The following is a 19662-nucleotide window of genomic DNA, read 5'->3' as shown; positions in this document are numbered from 1 at the left end:
CTGTTGATAAATGTAAACCTAAATTTGGAGCAGCTGGGGAAAAGGAAGCCATCTTGAGCAAAAAAGAGATAGCGTTGTTAGGCTATTTTGTAATGGGGCTGCAGCGAATAACCCAGTCTGTTTTCCAACTCTTTAGTGTATCCACAACCCTGTTGATTTTTATGACACATATACCATGATTATAGTTTTTACAGCACCCATGCCTAGCAGCCTGATATGAACCAGACTCCCCAAAACTAAATTACATATATATTTACTGAGGGAAGTACCTCAAAAAGGCTGAAAGTGGATGGCTATCTAAACTACCTGCACCTATAGAGAAACTCACCAGGTCTTGCAATCCATTATCCCCACACAATTGCCTTCCAAATCTATTCAGTGATTGCAATTTAAGCACAAGGGACTTGTTGCCTGCTACTCTGCACACTAGTATATCTGATGGATGCACTGCTCTCTATTCCAGGTCTTTGCAGGACCTCCAGTCATGGCCAGTACTGCCCTAGAAACCTGGAAGCTCATTAAGGGATGATAAATGGCTATTCCCCCACACACTGCAACACAAGACACACAGAGCTGTTGAGATTTTTTTTCCTGATACAGAAAAAAAGTACAATATGAATCCACCACTCTTAGAAAACATGTCAAAGTGTTTTTTTTCCTGCTAAATCCACTGACTGCTTAGAGTAGCTTCAGCCAATGAGGAAATGAGAACAAATACTATGGGGCTTTTGAGACCAAATGTAACAGTATTGATGCTCAAAGCTGAAAGTTAAGGAAGCTCAAAGTTACAGAAGTGCAAACATTTGTCACAAAAGTGTTGCAGTTCCCCTATAGTATATGCATAACATTACAGTGGATGTAAATATATTTTAATCAGATATTGCCTGTTCTCACATTTGTGAAATGTCCATGAAAGAATTTTACATCCACCTGATATTTGTCAGTGTAATGTTATGCACTTGCTATATGTTAATATTTTACGCTGTTCTAATAAGGATGTGAAGAGCTACTGAAGGTAGACCAGTCTCTGTAAAGGCTGTGATGTCCTGAACAGTGTCTTGGCTTGGCCTCTTTGGCTACTCCTCCTAAGTAGTTATGCTGAAACACTGGAAGAAGTATGCTGCACCAGGAAAAGGCCAGGCCCAGGGTACTTTCCTGTAATGCTGGGGGAAATGAGGAGATTGTAACAGAGCCCCAGTTAAGCACTTTGACAGTATTTTTATTTACTGATGGTGGGAATTATTTTTTATTTGTATTACAGCTATATCAGAAAGATCTGGATCCCATTGTGCCAGGCACTGTATAAACATTGAACTGGAAAAGCTTATCATGGGATTTCCTAAGCAAGATTGTCCTTCCCTTTTATTGTTGTAGTATGTTCATTGTTTTCTAACATTTATGCAACTTTTGTTACTAGAAAAAAACAAAAGTTACTCCTCTTCTCATTAGTGTAACCCATCTTCTTTCATTACCTGGGTGTTACATTCCATGTAGAACTCACTACCTAAACTACAGGTAGTTTTCTGTTAATATATGTATGTATATTTTAATTGCATTCAACACTTGTTGCATGATCATGCCTGAGGGGTAAATTTGCTCCTATGGATTCACTATAAAAATGACCCACTTTGGTAAGTATCACTCCTGGATTTCATATTCTAAGTAAGATATCCCTGATGCAGTTTGGAACAATTTTAGCACAGGCTTTTCCAGGTTAAAATAATGAAGCGCTGATTCATGTATTGCCACTATTCCTCAGAGTAATCCCGTTAACAGTAGGGTATTCTAAACTGTTTTCTTTTTAAAGGGAAAAAAGTAACCATAAATTGGTGCTGTACTATTTAAAAGCTATGAAAAAAATCTATAGTTATGTTTCAGGTTCAATATTGTCAGCAGTAGAATAGGAGCAGAAGCTTTAATAGAAAATGTTCCTGGTTTGTAATATGGAGATCATTTTTACTAAGCTGAAATAGGAAAATCATAAAATCAATTAATCTTTTATACTGTATTATTAGAAAAAAACCTCATCGATGCTAAATCAATAACATTTAAATGTAAGAATGTGGGCTGTTTTCCAGTAGATTGTAAATTTATTTACATGTCGTATTTACATACGGGTTGCTTGGATGTAATAAATACTTAGTACATATCTAGGCTGACCTAAGAATAGGTGTTAATGTAGGACATAATATTGTAATTTAGCTCTGCTCTTAGAGCAAACAAATAGGCCTAGAACAAAGGACACTTTCTAAGTGTTCCCTTTGTCAGCATAGGAAATGTATTCTTGGAGCCAGGAACCCTTGCCAAGCCAATTAACTTTTTGCACTACAAATTCCTCATGAGCATAATTAAGACTGGAAAAAATACTTACTACCAGGGCTCATCAAAAACTTGTAATCAAAATTGGGGGATGATGGTTTGCTAAAAGTGTCTGCTTCCTGTAAAAATACTCATTTTTCATTAAAAAAAAAACCTAAATGGGGAAGCAATGTTTCAGGCAAAAAAAAAAAAAAAAAAAAAAATTTAAGCCAACAATTGAAATATTTTGATTATAAAATGTTGCTGTAGTGCCTCCCACTCCCATTCACCTCTGTAGGCCAGGCTTTCTTGCCAGATTTTGTGTGTCATGGCACTTGTTAAAAAAATATACACTGTATTTTAAAATAATCCATATTAGCTAATTTATGGTAAAACCCTGTCATTTGCACCTGTGTTAGCCAGCTCCGGTAAACCCTAAGAGACAAAAGCATATGACACGCCCATCCAGCCCAGGGAAGAGCCAGAACAACTGCCCTCTGCCCCAGGTCCTGCCTCTGCTCTGCCTGTGCTCCACTCCCACCCTGCCTCTTCCCCCGAATCCCTTCCCTTCAGCAATATGGCCCAGAGAGATTGGGGGGGGGGGGGGGACATCTGACAACTGCAGCAGGGGTCTGGCCCACATGCACTCATCAGCAGTGGCAGGGGAAGTGGAGCAATGCAGCCCTAGTTTATTCTGCTTCCCTAGCCGTGTCAGTCCTCTTCCTAATGGTGGTCCTTTCCCTCCCCCTTAGCGACACACCGGAAGAGCAGAGTGAGCGAGCTAGGGCTGAGTTGCTCCCTCCCCTGTTGCTGCCAGTGAGTACATGGGGGTGGACCCCTGCTGCAGGCTCCATACGCTCCCCCCACTAGTCCCCCGGAACCCCTAGGGACTCTGGCCTCGACGGCTGCTGGTTGGCCCTTTGCCCCCTCCTGCCCATAGTGTGGGGGCCCCTATGTGTTGCCCCTGGAGGGACTCAATCATGGGAAGCAGTGACTCTGAAAAAGATTTGAGGTTCATAGTGTATAATCACCTGAACCTGAGCTTCTATTCCAGTACTGTGACCAAAAGAGCTAATATGATCCTTGGATGCATATATCAGGGACTCCTGAGTAGGAGTAAAGAGGTTATTTTACCTCTGTATTTGACACTGGTGCAACTTCTCTTGGAATAGTATGTCCAGTTCTGTGCCCTCAATTCAAGAAAAATGTTGATAAATTATCTAATATGCCTTGTAGCACTGGGCTCAAAGAGTTCAATCCTACTCCACTTAAGGTGCAGCAGCAGTCAAAAAAGCAAATAGACTGTTGGGAATCATTTAAAAAAGGGACAGAGAATATCTTATTGCCTCTACAGAAATCCATGGTATGCCCATATCTTGAATACTGTGTAGATGTGGTCATCTCATTTCAAAAGAGATATCTTGGTAATGGAAAAAGCTCAGAAAAGGGCAATTAAATTGACTAGGGGCTTGGAATGACTGCCATAGGAGAAGAAATTAAAAAGACTGGGACTTTTCATTTTAGAACAGAGGAGACTAAGGGGGATATGATAGAGGTCTATAAAATCAAGACTAGTGTGGAGAAAGTGAATAAGGAAAAGTTATTTATTTGTTCCCATAATATAAAAACTAGGGGGTCATATAATGAAATTAATAGGCAGCAGGTTTAAAAGAAACAAAAGGAAGTATTCCTTCATGCCACACACCTGCGGAACTCTTTGCTAGAAGATGTTGTGAAGACCAGAACTTTAACAGAGTTTGAAAAAAAACTAGATACATTCATGGAGAATAGGTCCATCAATGGCTGGATGGATAGGAATGGGTAGCGTCTGTTTGTCAGAAGCTGTGAATGAGTTACAGGGGAGGGATCACTTGACAATTATCTGTTCTGATCATTCCCTCTGAGGTACCTGGCTTTGGACACTGTTGGAGGACAGGATACTGGGCTAGAGGGACCTTTGGCCTGACCCAGAATGGCCGTTTTTGTGTTCTTATACTTAATCCAACAAAGAGAAGGTTATGGGGTCTTTTGTTTCTCTTTTAAAAGTATCTACATGGGGAATATGTATTTGATAATAGGTTTTTCAGTTTAGCAGAAAAAATATAATTGAATAGCAGCAGCTTCAAACTACAGAAATTCAGATGGAAAATAAGGCAGGCATTTTAATGGTGAGAGTAATTAACCATTTGCATAATCTACCAATGATCATGGTGGAGTCTTACATTTTTAAATCAAGATTAGAAATCTTTCTTATAGACATGTTCTAGGAATTATTTTGAGGACATTCTATGGCACGTCATACAGAAGGTTTGGCTGGATGTTCACTGCGGTTCCACCTGGCTTGGGAACTATCAGTCTATGAAGCTCTCACAATGCACTACAACCATGTAAAATGACAGAACCTTAATTTTATATTAACTAAAACCCAATTCAGTTTTGCCTAGTCCTCCTTCCCTTTTATCCTTCCATTTTTTTCTGAATATAACCCAAGTAACTTATATATAATTTGTGCTGTATCTAATACTTCTCCTCTTTTATTTTCTATGTCTGACTGAGTGCTGAGGATGAATTTCCTTTTCACTGAATTCCCATTTCTTTAATTACACTTCAGGTGACATATTGTTGTGCTATTCTGAACCAAAGCAGAACTAATTTAGGGACTGTATATAATTAATCAAAATAGCCAGTGCAATAACTGAAAGAACTGAATCCTGCCTGGGTTACAATAGCATTATTAGCATGTGATTAATAAGCAGTTAATGTGAACCAGCTCCTGCTACACATTTGCTAAGTTATTTCATCTTCCTTTAAAGTTACGTGGCAAAGTTTCAACCCGTAGTTAAGTGATCTGCTTTATTTGGTAATACATTGTTAAACACACCATCTGGTTAAACAGCTGATGAAATTAAAACAACCATATGGGGGCCCCATGTTTCTCTCTTGGGAAATATTTGGTCTACTGTGTTGTGTAATGATTACCAGCTTTTAAAAAAATGCTAGTCCCAAATAATACAAAGAAATTGAAGATAATCAGAACTCCATTCACTCCAGTTAGGCATAATCTAGTGTAAAAGAAAAAGACACTTACTTGAGGACCAGGTTGACCCTGAAAAATAAGAGAAAGAGAGAGAATGTTACAAAAAGGTATCACTAATCTGAATAGAACCTGACAAAAGTTTTCTGATAAGGAGGTGAACATTGCAGCAAGAAGCAATCTTCATAACATTAGATTCTGGAGTCTCCTCATTATGTTCAATGAGTGCTTGTTTGTCATAATGAACTAATCCGTGGAAAATTATGACAATAATACATCAATAAAACTTCATTTAAGAAATTTCATAGTTCTACTGATCAGATTAGTGCAATTCAGAAATAATGGAAGAAAGACTTAACCAGACAGGAGTGAGGGAGAAAACACAGATATTGGATTTATTGAGATAAAAACATTGGGCTTTATTTATTTTGTTAAACCACAGTAATCATGCTTGATTCACTGGTGCAAGGAGGTTCAAACTACTGTCTACTATGTTAATGAAGGCTGCATGTTGGGGGAGCACACGTATCAGGCAGGTCTACAAGGTCTATTCACGCCTGCCTAAGGAGCATAGGTTTAAACTGAGGTTGCAGTACCACAGGATTCCTGACAGCAGAGGTTTCTTGTGGATACATGATTCAATGCATCTCCTGTCTATATCCTCCCTGACATGCAATCTGCTCCTTCACGGACTTTTTTGAGGCAGTGCTGATCTGGTCAGCTGAGCCCCGGGACAGACTGAGGACTTACAGGAATCCTGTGCTGTTACAATCCCTTTCTGGATGTACTTTCTGCCATAAGGGCCCCTGTATCTTGGGTTCCCCTGGAAAAATTTAGCAAGTTCCATGGGTAAATGTGAAGAGGAAATGTATTATGGTACAATATAGTAAGTGTGATTGTGAACTACAACCTCACAGAGGATCAAATCACATTGGAAGACAAAGAGGAACTTTTACAAGGAGACAAATGTTGGAGCTTTTTGAACTAGCTAAGATATTGGCTTTTCTAGTAACTCAATAATATTCTAGTTTAGTGAGAAAAACCTTTCCTTTTGTTGAATGTAACTGTGCCTAAAGACATTTTTAAAGGAACTAAAAAATGTCTTCACTTTATCTGGATATTGTAATTCTTAAAATGGGTTTAAAGGTTTATATGACCTCTAACCAACTTGATCTGTCCTTAACCATTTTTTTCTCCAGAATGATAAAGAGCATAATCAAGATGCTTTCTACTCGCAAACAAATGTTCTGAACCATGTCACTTTTTGCTTAAAGTTGGTCAGGTTTTATTACACTAAATACAGAAGAAAATGTCCCTTTGAGTTACAATAAGTATTTGTAATCTGAATTCTATGATCACCAAATAGTACTAGAATATTACATACCTATCACAGTCAAAGTATAGTAAAATTGTAGTAATCACACAAGCACTGAATGAGAACTACAAACTCCCATCACTCGGGATGTGGTTGGCATTTTATATTCCTTCTTTCTGAAGAGTGAGTTTCAAAACCAGCCACTTTTGAAGATTTTCAAGCTTCATTTTTAGGGCCAAAACAATATTTAAAGTTGTTAAACTGTTGTAATGTAAAATAATGCTTCTAAATTTGTCAACTCTGGGGCTGATATATCAGACTAGGTTAATCCAAGGCGATGAAAAGAATTACCCAAGTCTCATGGATTTTCCAAAAGCCTATACTTCATCCCACTTAGCTGTAACAATTTTAAAGTTAGTGACACTTCAGATGTACATGCTGGTCCCAATCCTAAAATCAATGAGAATTTTGCCTAGTAATGACTGCAGGACTGAGCCCACTATAGATAAACCAAATCTGGAACAATACCAACACACATATATACACAGATTCACAAACACATGTAAAGCCATAGCATATTCTGAAATATCTGAAAGCTATAGCATATTCTGAAATATTATAAAAGACTATATTTTGACTTCAACTGACCTAAGAAGGAAGTCAAGGCAGATTTTCAAAGTCAGTTGTACACATTTGTGAGTACCTACCACTGAGTTGCATACAAATGTCCATACTAGAGATGTGAAAGGTTAACTGATAAGCATCACCCTTAACAGGTGATGCTTACTGGTTCCGTTTAACCAGTGGGGGCCGGAGCAGCTTGTTTCAACTGCTGATGGTGTTTTCAGCACTGAGTCATCTAGCTGTACTGGGAACAGATTTAATTGATCCAGTGCTTCAATTAGGATTGACAGTCAACGCACTATGTGTGGAATTGTGGCAAAATTCCCACTGACTCTATGGGATCAAGATTTCACCCTACAACTTCCAACATTGCTCAGACAGCTGATTTGAACTGGGGTTGGTGATAGTGGGAAATTTTTCAAATACAAATTTCAAATTTAAATTTCAAACACAAAATACAAATTTCAAATTTTTCAAATAGTCTGCATAGGATACTTGCCTGGCAGGTGGGAGACCCAGGGATCAGTCCCTCTGTTCCAATCACTCTAGTTATTTATCCACAGTGGAACAGCTTCAACAGAAGAGACTGACGAAGCTCCTTATCAGAGTATTCCCTAGTTGAGAAGTAGGAACCCTCCTCTCAGCAGTATGGGAAACTTCTTTTCAATTCTTTTCCTCCGTCTCCAACAGAGGGCGAATTGAATCTTGGACTCTCACATGCCAAATGAGCATTCTAACCACTGGTGTCATTAGAGGAAGTTTTGGAACAAATTGATAAATTTAAGAGTAACAATTCACTGGGACCAGATGGCAGACATCCAAGAGTTCTGAAAGAACTCAAATGGGAAATTGCAGAACTATTAACTGTGGTTTGTAACCTATTCTTTAAATCAGCTTCTGTACCTAACAATTAGAAGATAGCTAACATGATGCCAATATTTAAAAGGGGCTCTAGAGCTGATCCTGGCAATTACAGACCTGTAAGTCTAACGTCAGTACTGGGCAAATTAGTTACTTGAAACTATAGTTAAAGAATAAAATTGTCAGACACTTGGATGAATAGAATTTGTTGGGGGAAAGTCAACATGTTTTCTGTGTAGGGAATCATGCTGTACTAATCTGGTAGAGTTCTTTGAGGGGGTCAACAAACATGTGGACAAGGGGGATCCAGTGTAATAGTATACTTAGCCTTTGACAAGGTCCCTCACCAAAGGCTTTTAAGTAAAGTAAGTTGTCATGGGATAAGAGGGAAGATTCTTTCATGGATTGATAACTAGTTAAAAGACAGGACACAAAGTGTAGGAATAAATGGTAAGTTTTCTGAGTGGAGAGAGGTAACTAGTGGGGTCCCCCAAGAGTCTGTCCTGGGACCCATCCTATTCAACTTATTTATACATGATCTATAGAAAGGGGTAAACAGTGAGGTGGCAAAATTTGCAGATGATATTAAACTGTTCAAGATACTTAGGACCAAAGCAGACTGTGAAGAGCTTCAGAAAGATCACATCAAACGCAGTTTTGATTGGGCAACAAAATGGCAAATGAAATTTAATGTTGATAAATGTAAAGTAATGCACATAGGAAAAAAATCCAACTATTTATACAATATGATGGGGACTAATTTGGCTACAACTACTCAAGAGAAAGATCTTGGAGTCATTGTGGATAGTTCTCTGAAAACATCCACTCGGTGTGCAGTGGCAGTCAAAAAAGCAAACAGAATGTTAGGAGTCATTTAAAAAGGGATAGAGAATAAGATAGAAAATATCTTATTGCCTCTATATAAAACCATGGTACTCCACATCTTGAATACTGCGTACAGATGTGGTCGCCTCATCCCCAAAAAAGACATATTGGCATTGGAAAAGGTTCAGAAAAGGGCAATAAAAGTGATTACGGATTTGGAATGGGTCCTATATGAAAAGAGATTAAAAAGACTTTGACTTTTCAGATTAGAAAAGAGGAGACTAAGGGGGGATATGATAGAAGTCTATAAAATCATGACTGGCATGGAAAAAGTGATTAAGGAAAAGTTATTTACTTGTTCCCATAACATAAGAAATAAGGGTCACCAAATGAAATTAATAGGTAGCAGTTAAACCAAACAAAAGGAAGCACACGGTCAGCCTGTGGAACTCCTTTCCAGATGAAGTTGTGAAGACGAGGACTTTAACAGTATTCAAAAAAGAACTAGATAAATTCATGAAGGTTATTCAGGATGGGTAGGAATGGTATCCCTAGCCTCTGTTTCTCTGGAGGTGGGTGACAGGGAAGGCATAGCGTCAGGATTGCCTGTTGTGATACCTCCCTGTGGGGCATCTGGTATCGGCCACTGTCAGCAGACAGGGTAATGGGCTAGATGGACCTTTGGTCTGACCCAGTATGTCCATTCTTACATTCACTGTGCTATAAGTTACAAGATGTCTCCTCAGTTGTAAATAGGACACAACTGGATAGGCACCTCTGCCCCACAAGCAGGCCCCACAAGCAAAATCCGATCGTTGCAGGTTCATCAATTGATCTGGGGCTTAGGCAGGAGAGTCTTGTGCAGAGGAGGAGAATAATCTTTGATGTGGGGCCAAGATTTTCAAAAGTGGTCGAGGGCCACACTCTTCCATGATATTAATGGAGGAGGTGTGGGGTCTGGGATGGAGGTTAGGTGCAGAAGGGAGCTTGATGTAAGGGATGGGGTGAACGAGGGCCTGTGAAGTCTGGGAGGGAGTTTGGGTGAAGGAGGCAGTGGACTGGTATGCGGGAGTCTGGATTGTGACTTAAGGCAGGAAGGGGTTGTGACCTAGGGCAGGGGATTGCAGTGCAGGGGTTTGGGTTGTGACCTAGGACAGGAGTAGATTGCAACCTGGAACAAGGGATTTGGGTGCAGGGTCTAGGAGGGATCTAGACTCAGGAAGGGGGCAGAGGGTTTGGGTTATGTGGGGTTGGGGGAAGGCAGGGGCTGGGGCTGGGGTATTAGAGGCAGGCTCTGGCTGGGTGACTCCCAGGAAGTAGGCCAGTATGTTTCTCATGCAGCCTCCCTGCCTGCCCCACCCTGAAACAGGTGTATCAGTGAATAAGAGCCTGAGGGAAGGGGAGACTGGTGCTTCGTGCGCTACCTGTTCTTCAAAGAAGCAGCTCCTATTGTCCAGAAACTGGCTAATGGGATTCTGCTGGGGACAGGGGCAGTGCCTGAAGGCTCTTCCCACTCTCTCCATTTCACAGCTAAGAAACACAAACAACCTAGCAGTCAATTTTCTGAGCGGTGTGTGGGGGCAGGGCAAGCAGGGAGTCTGCCTGAGGCTCTCTGCTGCGTCCGGGCCAGATCCGGTGGTTTGGCAGGCTGAAGACCAGCCTGCATGCTATATTTTGGCCAGCCCTGGTCTTGTGGGTGCCTAAAGGGAGGCAGCAGTGCACACACTGAGAAGCAGAAACTTAATTGCCTAGATAATTTTTACCCTGAAATTTTCAGTACCAAGTTGAGTGTATGCATTGACAGGAGATTTCTGGATTGCAATGGAGCCTCCAATTGGGGTTTAGATGCCTAAACCAGAGATTTAGGTGCCAAAATACCTTTGTGGATTGGGGCCATAGTGCTTTGTGAAAATTCTCAGGAGCATAAGGACGGCATCATCCTTAATAAGGTTGATTTATAGTGGCTGTCTCAGTCTTAGCACCAGAATTATCCAGCATGCAGCTGTATATTTGGATAACCAATATAAAAGCACCCCTAAGACAGGAAAAGATTTCTGCGTCTGCTGCACTCTAATTGCACAATTTCCTTTCAAATGTGAACATATAATATGCAGACTTGTGTCAACTAGGCTAATTATTTCATGGCTATTAACCCTTTTTGATCAATAAATATTTCTGTATACCCTTCATAGCCCAGATATTTTGTTACTAACCAACAATTGCAGTTATAGAACAGTTTTTGTTATTGCTTCTTTTCATTTGTCTCCTTTATATGTTTATTGCTGCATATGTAAAAATGCCAATACATTATACAAAAAAGATGGTATAGCAAACCCTCTATTCTCATGGGGTATGTCTACACTACAGCGCTAATTCAAACTAACTTAGTTCAAATTAGTTAATTCGAACTAAGCTAATTCGAACTAACGCATCTAGAACTAAAAACTAGTTCGAATTAGCGTTTTGCTAATTCGAACTAGCACGTCCACATTAAGTGGACCCTGAACCAGGCTTAAGGATGGCTGGAAGCAGTGCCGGCAGGGCATCAGAGGAGGACTTACAGCGTGGAGATGCTGTCTCAGACTAGCCGAGGGCTGTGCTTAAAGGGTCCCGACCCCCACCCCGGACAGACAGTTCTCAGGGGTGCCCCGCTTGCAAAGCGGTCCTGGCTTGGAGTGCCCTGAGTGCCCACACTGGGCACATCACAGCACTCGGCCATCAGACCGGCTGCACTTGCTGCAGGCTGCCATCTGGGGGGAGGGGGCAATCGGGGGGCTGTAGGAGAGCTTCCACCCCCAGAAGCCCGCAGAGCCAGCCCAGTCCTCCCCATCGGGGGCTCGTGCCCCATTCCTCCCTCATCTCCTTCCACTTACCCTTCCCTAGCCCCTCTTCTTGACGTACAAAATAAAGATAACGTGTCTTCCAAAATGGAATCTGTCTTTATTGAACAAAACTGGGGGAGACTGGAAAAAGGAGGTGGGAGAGGGGAAGAGAGAGGGTGGGAGAGGGGAGGGCAACTAAAATGATCAGGGGTTCGGAACAGGTCCTATATGAAGAGAGGCTAAAGAGACTGGGACTTTTCAGCTTAGAAAAGAGGAGACGGAGGGGGGACAGGATAGAGGTCTCTAAAAGTTGGGTGGAGAGGGTGCATACAGAAAAGTTCTTCATTAGTTCCCATAAAGAAGGACTAGAGGACACCAAAGGAAAGGAATGGGTAGCAGGCTTCAAACTAGTAAGAGAAAGTTGTTCTTCCCAAAGCAAAGAGTTAACCTGTGGAACTCCTTGCTGCAGGAGGCTGTGAAGGCTAGAACTGGAACAGAGTTTAAAGGGAAGTGAGATCAAGTCATGGAGGTTGGGTCCATGGAGTGGTATTAGCCAGGGGGTAGGAGTGGTGTCCCTGCCCAAGGTTTGTGGAAGGCTGGAGAGGGATGGCACGAGACAAATGGCTTGGTCACTGTCTTCGGTCCATCCCCTCCAGGGTCCCTAGGGTTGGCCGCTGTCGGCACACAGGCTACTGGGCTAGATGGACCTTTGGTCTGACCCAGGATGGCCATTGTAAGCTCAGGGCTCAGGGTCGGGGGTCTCAGTGGACCCCCTTGATTCTCTTGCACACCTGCTCCTGGGTGGCCAGGCTGGCAGCTCTCCTGCCCAAGCCGGCCACTTTCCTGTGCCTAGTGCGGAGATCGTGGACAAGGTCCACGATGTCCGCACTAGCCCAGGCGGGTGCCCGCCTCTTGCGGTCCCGGGCAAGCTCCCGGGAGCTGCCAGCCTGGTCCCGGGAAGAGGGGGAGGGCTGGGGGGCATCGGGTGGGTGGCTCGATCTGTGCCAGGTGCAGGGTCTGCTGGCTGGGTGCTGGCAGGCTTGCACCTGGCACGGGCACCGTAGCCAGCCCGTGCCCCTTTAAGGGGTCCGGGGCCGGGAGGGGGGCAATAGAGTTTCCCTGGTGTTGGCCAGAGTGGCCACCAGGGAAAGCTGGGGAGGGCTAGCCTCCCACTAGTTCGAATTAAGGGGCTACACACCCCTGAATTTGAACTAGCTAGTTCGAACTAGGCTTAATCCTCGTGGAATGAGGATTACCTAGTTTGAACTAAGCGCTCCGTTAGTTCGAATTAAATTCGAACTAACGGAGCGCTAGTGTAGCGCCTATGAAAGTTAGTTCGAACTAACTTTGTAGTGTAGACATACCTGGGGGCAATTATACTGACATTTGTCCCTCACCTGTTTCATTAGCCACCATCCATTCCTGCACATAAGTAGTGTTCCCATTTTCAGTAGAGTCTCGTGGTCAGTGTTGCTTCATATTTTTTCTCTCTTTTTTTTCAGATTGGGTTTGAGTTTCACTTGAACATTTTTGGCTGCAAAATTCTGGAGTTCAGTTTGAAAGCCTCTTCAACATTATCTTGATCAAAGGGATTTTGCCTGGCTGCTAAATGATCCCCTCCTCCCAGCGAATTTGATATCAGCTACTGACAGGACACGGGATACTGAAAGGAATGGGCAAGGAAGTGAGGGCCAACTGAAGCAGCTGTAGGATCAAAGCGAACACCAAAAGCCTTCCAGACAAGTAACAGAGATGATAAAGTACAGATGAAGCAGCGTAGTGACTGGTGGTTGTAATTGTAACAGGAAGGTTAGTTTGTAACAGAACCAGAACCCTGGAGAATAGAGAAAAGACTAAAAAAAGGAAGGGAAGAAGGTTGGCAAGAAGAATCAAGTAGATGTGGTTGAGAGAAGAAGCAAGTAGATGTGGCCAGCTGAAACTGCGGCTGGCAGCAAACTGAGGGAATGGCAAGAAATATAAGCATTCCTGGTATCAAAGCAAAGAGAAGAGTCAAACTAGAAAGAGGGAGAGAAGGGAGAGAAAAGAATGACAATGAAATTGAAGGAGAGTGCCTTTCAGAAGTTGAGAAAGAGAGAGAGGGAGCAGAAACTGAGTCATTTGCACCACCTAAAACATTTTTTCTAAAAATACAGGTTGGACCTCCCTGATCTGGCACCCTTGGGATCTGAGTGGACCTGAAGGAGGGCATTTGCCAGACCTGAGGAAGTCAGGCATGGGGTCTCCCAGGGCTCCGCTCCTGGCTACCAGCCCGGGCAAAGTGCTGCCACCAGCCAGTAGTGAGACTTCACTCCTAGATGCCACATCACTCTTGCCAGAAGGTCTCCCTGCCCCGGCTGACGGTGGCTCCATGTTCCCGGCTAGAAGGGGCTTCCTGGCCGGTAGTGGCTCCGTGCCTCTGGCTGTAGATGCTCCCTGCTCCCAGCCAGCAGCAAATCTACAGCCCTGGCCAGCAGGGGCTCTATGTGGAGCTCTGCTCTTGGTTGGCAGGGCTCCTGCCAGTCCTGCTCCAGCTTCTAGCTGGGCTTCCTGATCCCAGGCCACTGGCCCTCCAGGCTGCCTGCCGGGTGAGCTCCCAGGTGCTGGCAACCTCTGTGGCTGGGGCTCTTTGGTCTCATAACATCCGTGGTCCTGCTGGACCACAGATGTTGCTGGACCAAAGAGTCCTAGACCATAGAGGTTCAACCTGTGCATAAAGAATGTCAAGATCTTCCCTCACAAGCCACAGAAACTCCACCATGCATTTTCTAATTGAGAAAATATTTGTTGTAACAACTCATAACTAGACAGAATACACTCTACAAAATTAAAACCCACCTCTGATTTAATTAATTACAATTTCAAAGCATCCATTTCCCCGAAAGAGTATCTGCAATGTGATACAAATAACTGTAAAACCAAAACCAGGCTGACCCAGATGCCATCAGCCAACACTGGACAAAAAACTCAAAACCTTAGAAAGATGGTCCAGTGAAGAAAGACTGCCAAAAAGGGTCATAGGTGTGCTATTACAAATAGGCAGACATCATGCTAAGTTTTGAAGATAATCATGAAGCTACTTGGATGGACCTCCTGTGAGTGAGTTCTATGGACAAAGATTCTGGACTGAGATGGTCCTGTCCCAACATGATCCAGAAAAAAAATGATCAGGACATAGAGATAACAGAGAACAGCCAAGTTATGTTGGATGAATGCAAGAAGAAGAGGTGGTTGGTCAGACCTGGGTTGCTAAGGGCCATATGCATTATACCAAGATGAACTATCCAAAAGGTGGCTATAAATGTACTCTAATGTACTTTTTATAATAAATTATTTAAAAAAGACAGAAAAGAGGAAAGATATGCGGAAAGACCTAGTTTATACTGGTTTTTAACAAATCACCTACCAGCTTTCCATCCATACCAATTGGACCCTAGGATAATCAAAAGCCAAAACAAAATGAAACAGTTAAATCATAGGTACACTGATGTCAGGGGCAAATATACAGACTTGTGGAATACTGTAGGTTTGGAAGATGATTTACTGTATGTACATCAGCAGTTAAATGTAAAACCCTACAGGCACCTCAGACACCAAAATTAAGAAAAAGGCTCAGCAGGAGAAGCAGACCTGTGAAGGTAGTAATCAGAACAATATGGTGGGAAGTAATCAGGCAGTAGCTGATGTTTGACAAGAAAGCGTTCAACTTGAAATGAGAGATTGGTTAGTCTTGCAAACCACAATGGTACAATATGACAGACCATATGAAATAATGCATCTGGCTTATGTATTTTACTTTAAGCAATTAAGGAACTATATTAGGTAAGCCATTTACTGTATGGATGTTATTGCAATTACAGCTTCAGGAACACTTTAAAAAAAGCAAACACTCCTCTCTAAAAATCTCACAAGTAATTTAGCTTTCAGATGAGGTTATTACAATGACTGTTATTAAAAAGGCAGCATTTGCTAACAGTTACTACACTGTGTTAGCTGAGGTACTGAACTTTTGCTCTGTACTTAAGGGAAAAAAATCCTCTGATAAAAACTAGCGTTTTCTTAGTAACAACTGCATCTATTGCGATGTGATATTTCAGAGAGAGAGAGAGATTATTTATTACCCAATGTTCAGATTTTGATTTCGGTTATATGGATGTAAAATCAGAGCCACCCCAGTCACTTCAAAGGATTTATTTTGATCCATATTGGTAAAACTCAGAATATGTACCAATATTAAATATATGTAGAGACTGTTTTGGGAAATGTTATCCTTTAATGGCACATCTACACAACAGCCTTATTTCAGAATAATTGGTGTTGTTACGAAATAACATAGTGCACATCTACACTACAAGCCTTTATTTCAAAATAATGTTGAGCTGGAGGACTTCTTACTCTGACACATGGTAAGCCTCATTTCATGAGGAGTAAGGGAAGTTGAAGGAAGACTGTTCTTTCTCGACTTCCTGCTGCGTAGATAATGCCAAAAGCCAAATTAAGCTATTTTGACTTAAGCTACGCAATTGACATAGCTGAAGTTGTGTAGCTTAATTTGACTTTAGCCCTACTGTGTAGACTTACTCTTAGATTTAAAATACCCTCAGTTGGAAGCTAGATCTTTTGAAAATCTGGCCACTTATATAAGTGTCTAAATGGCAATATCAGAGTTCTGTACTCTGGAAAATCTACTCTTGAATCACAACAGCCTTCTGACAAATACAGTTTATACACTTCAGTAATTCTGGTTACTCATTTGTTTAGTTAGCAATGGATTGATATAAAAGAATAATTCGCTCATTTTGAGAGTTTGTCCAGTAAGACATTGTGCTTTCCAATATGACGATATTTATGACTTCATATGATTATCAGCATATCACTGTACATCACTATAACAAGAGTCACGGGGTAGCATCATGTCCTAAAGTGATATCATGCTGCATCAAACACTAATATAATATCAATATGCAATGATTTAATCTATGTCTTGGAAGTTATTTTTCTGATCCTTTAATGTCCTGCAAACTAAGGTGTAGTAATAATTGGACTGATCCAGAGATGAATTAAGACAATCTGAAGCCCTATGAAGATTTAACAAGAGGTTCCCACCTAATCCACTTCTACATCATGTTTCTTTGCCTTTTTTTAAGGACAGCAGGTTTCAGAGTTAGAATGAATGGGAAATTCACACCATTGTTCCAGATTTTCTACAGAGAGGAAGACGGCTCCACAAGTTACAGTTGGATCAAGTTTTCCAGCTTTTCTTCACATCCATGGGTGCTAGCAACATTATTTTTTTAAATTAGAGATGAGATACTGACATCATGACATGCCACTAATTTGCTGGGGGTCTAGGCATGGATCTATCTGCCTCTGCTTTAGTCCAGCCATGGATTGGGTAAAAACAAAATAAGCAAACAAATAAAAACGGAATAGATGGGAAACTACAAAAGGTACTGTATGTATCTGATTTCAGAGAGTGACAATAAAATGCAGCCAGACAAACAAATATGTATTAAAGAAATTTATAGCAGCACAGGTCAGAGTAAGTCACTGAAAGCAAAGCAGAAGCCAATTGCCTCATCAGCATTCTCAATACGTGCTACATTACGTCCCAGCAGCCCTTCTGGAATCATTGCTTCTGAGAAAGATATTTTCATCTGCCCTTTTACTTTCATTTATAAAAATATTTGGATCACAACATATCTTAACTGAAACAAAGACTTATGACATGGTGGTTTGAATCTCCCTCTTACAAATAACAGTTCCAAGATGGCAGAAGAAAGTTTGCAGCTGCCTCAGGACTTGTAATTTGTCTCGTAGAAGTAAGACTTGTTCCCCCCCACCACATACCTATTGTTATTGTTACATAATAAAGTAAAACATTTATCCAATTTATTTAAAAGGGCAGTTTTTGTGATTATACTTCCACACTGCCCTGTAAGATATACCACATAGAAAACACTTCATGATTTCCTAGCAATTTTATTGCATTTTGAGGCCTACATTTTTAGAAATGATCTTTGGTTTTGCTAGTACAATCTTATGTCTTCAAATTATATCATATGCATTTTTGCTTCCACAATGAACTATGCACACAAAGTAATTGTAAGTAAAGCTCTAATAGCTAGATACATAACTACTAGTACAAGAGAGAAATGTATTAACTGTGAATGTGTGTGTTTGCAATTTGTTACAGGTGCAAAAATGAAGGCTGAGTTGAATCCTGATGGCAAATCAGGTTCTAGTGAATCCTCATTACAGTTTAGCAAGTAAGTAGAAAGAGATACAAACACTCCTTAAATTCCCCATGTAGCTATGTTGGCTAGTAGCCGAGTCTAACATTTTGGCCAACTGTGGGTTTAGCATTAAATCCCAGAAGATTAGTTACTTTTATGATGACTGACTAAACAAAGAATTATACAAGTATTTATAGAAGGCAAACTCATCATAGGTTGTAACTGCTGGCTTATAGTGAATGGCCTCAGTGGGTCCCCTAGTCTACTTCAACTCTCATAATTAAAACAATGTTTCTATTTTCTAAATGAACAGAGAATTTCTTTTGCCTCACTGAGAATAAACATTGTACATAATTTATATCACCAGCTGAGTTACCCTACATGATGGGCATTAATTATTCTTATAACTTTTACCTTCTCTACAGTCATATAATATCGCTACTGTGCTAGAATTAAGCATCTATGTGACATATTTTCTATTAGTAAGTCCATGATTCTCAGTGTTTCATAACTCTTGGAAAGGTAGAAGAGGAAATTCCTACAAGGCTGAAAATGAACATAAATGAGGTTTGAACTTGCTCCCATTGATTTCAATGGAAGTTTTGGAACAGAACAGAGTGAATGGTCTCAACCTGGATGAATCTTCTGGGAGTTTTGAAAAAAATGCACAGTGTAATTTATGTTTATGCAGGTAACTAGAAGTGAACCAATATATGAATAAGATAATATAAGCTCTAAATCTATGTTGGGCTCCCAAACTTGGCTGAATCATTCACATTGCCTTTCCAGGCCATTTTATGTTAAATGAAATATGTTGGACCATCATATCGTCTCTACTCTCAACTCTGGTTCCCTGTTACATATTCTGCATACAAGGCCAATAAAGAATTCCCATACAGGAGTACAGAACATGGAACTAAGATACTCATTGTTGATCCAAGAGCAGGATTTTGTTTCATACAATTTGGACTCATTGCACAAATCAGTAGCAGTGACTGCTCCCAAATTTTTCATTCAAGAATCTATGCGTACAAGTAGAATTAAGGAGACGTACCTGTCCATCTCACTGTCATAATTTAATAATGCACAAGTAATCATTGGGCTAGAAACAAGTCCCACTAAAGTTACTGGAAGTTTCACCATTGAGTTCAGTGGAACCAAGTGCAATCATGTTTTAGTATATGTGAGTTAGTTTTGTCTCTATGGGTATGTCTATGCTACAACGTTATTTTAAAATATCTTTTTTCGAAATAGAGCGTCTACACACAAAATGCATTTCAAAATAGCTTTTTGCTATTTCGAAATACTGCATCCACACTGATTGGATGCTGAATCGCATATAAGGTCAGTTGGAACTGGTTCTGGCAGGGCATCAGGTCAGAAGTTACCTTGTGGCCAGGGCAGCCAGCAGGGCACCCTGGGAAGTGCTGGAGGCCCCCTATTTTGAAATAAGTGTCTACATAGCCCTTATTTAGAAATAGCAATTTCGAAATTGGCGCTATTCCTCATGGAATAAGGTTTACCAATTTCAAAATAAGCCCTCCGCTATTTCAAATTAATTTTGAAATAGCAGTTGGCTTGTGTAGATGGTAGGAAAGTTATTTTGAAATAACTTTGCTGTGTAGACATACCCCACGACACTAATTTGAC

At 41.1% G+C, this 19662-nt stretch overlaps 1 protein-coding gene across 1 annotated transcript in view; it reads right to left on the bottom strand.

Moving 5' to 3' along the window:
- Nucleotides 1–19662, bottom strand: part of COL25A1 (collagen type XXV alpha 1 chain) — a 195579-nt gene that overhangs the window by 164392 nt on the left and 11525 nt on the right. Inside the window, exon 3 of the mRNA XM_075929187.2 lies at nt 5387–5404. Within this exon, the coding sequence (XP_075785302.1) occupies nt 5387–5404 (18 nt within the window). The remainder of the gene's footprint in view (nt 1–5386; nt 5405–19662) is intronic.

The sequence above is a fragment of the Pelodiscus sinensis genome, chromosome 4 (assembly GCF_052426305.1).
Source record: "Pelodiscus sinensis isolate ZL-2025 chromosome 4, ASM5242630v1, whole genome shotgun sequence".
Classification (NCBI taxonomy): domain Eukaryota; kingdom Metazoa; phylum Chordata; order Testudines; family Trionychidae; genus Pelodiscus; species Pelodiscus sinensis.
The sequence above is the reverse complement of the archived record's forward strand: the minus strand, read 5'-3'. Positions and strand labels throughout refer to the sequence as shown.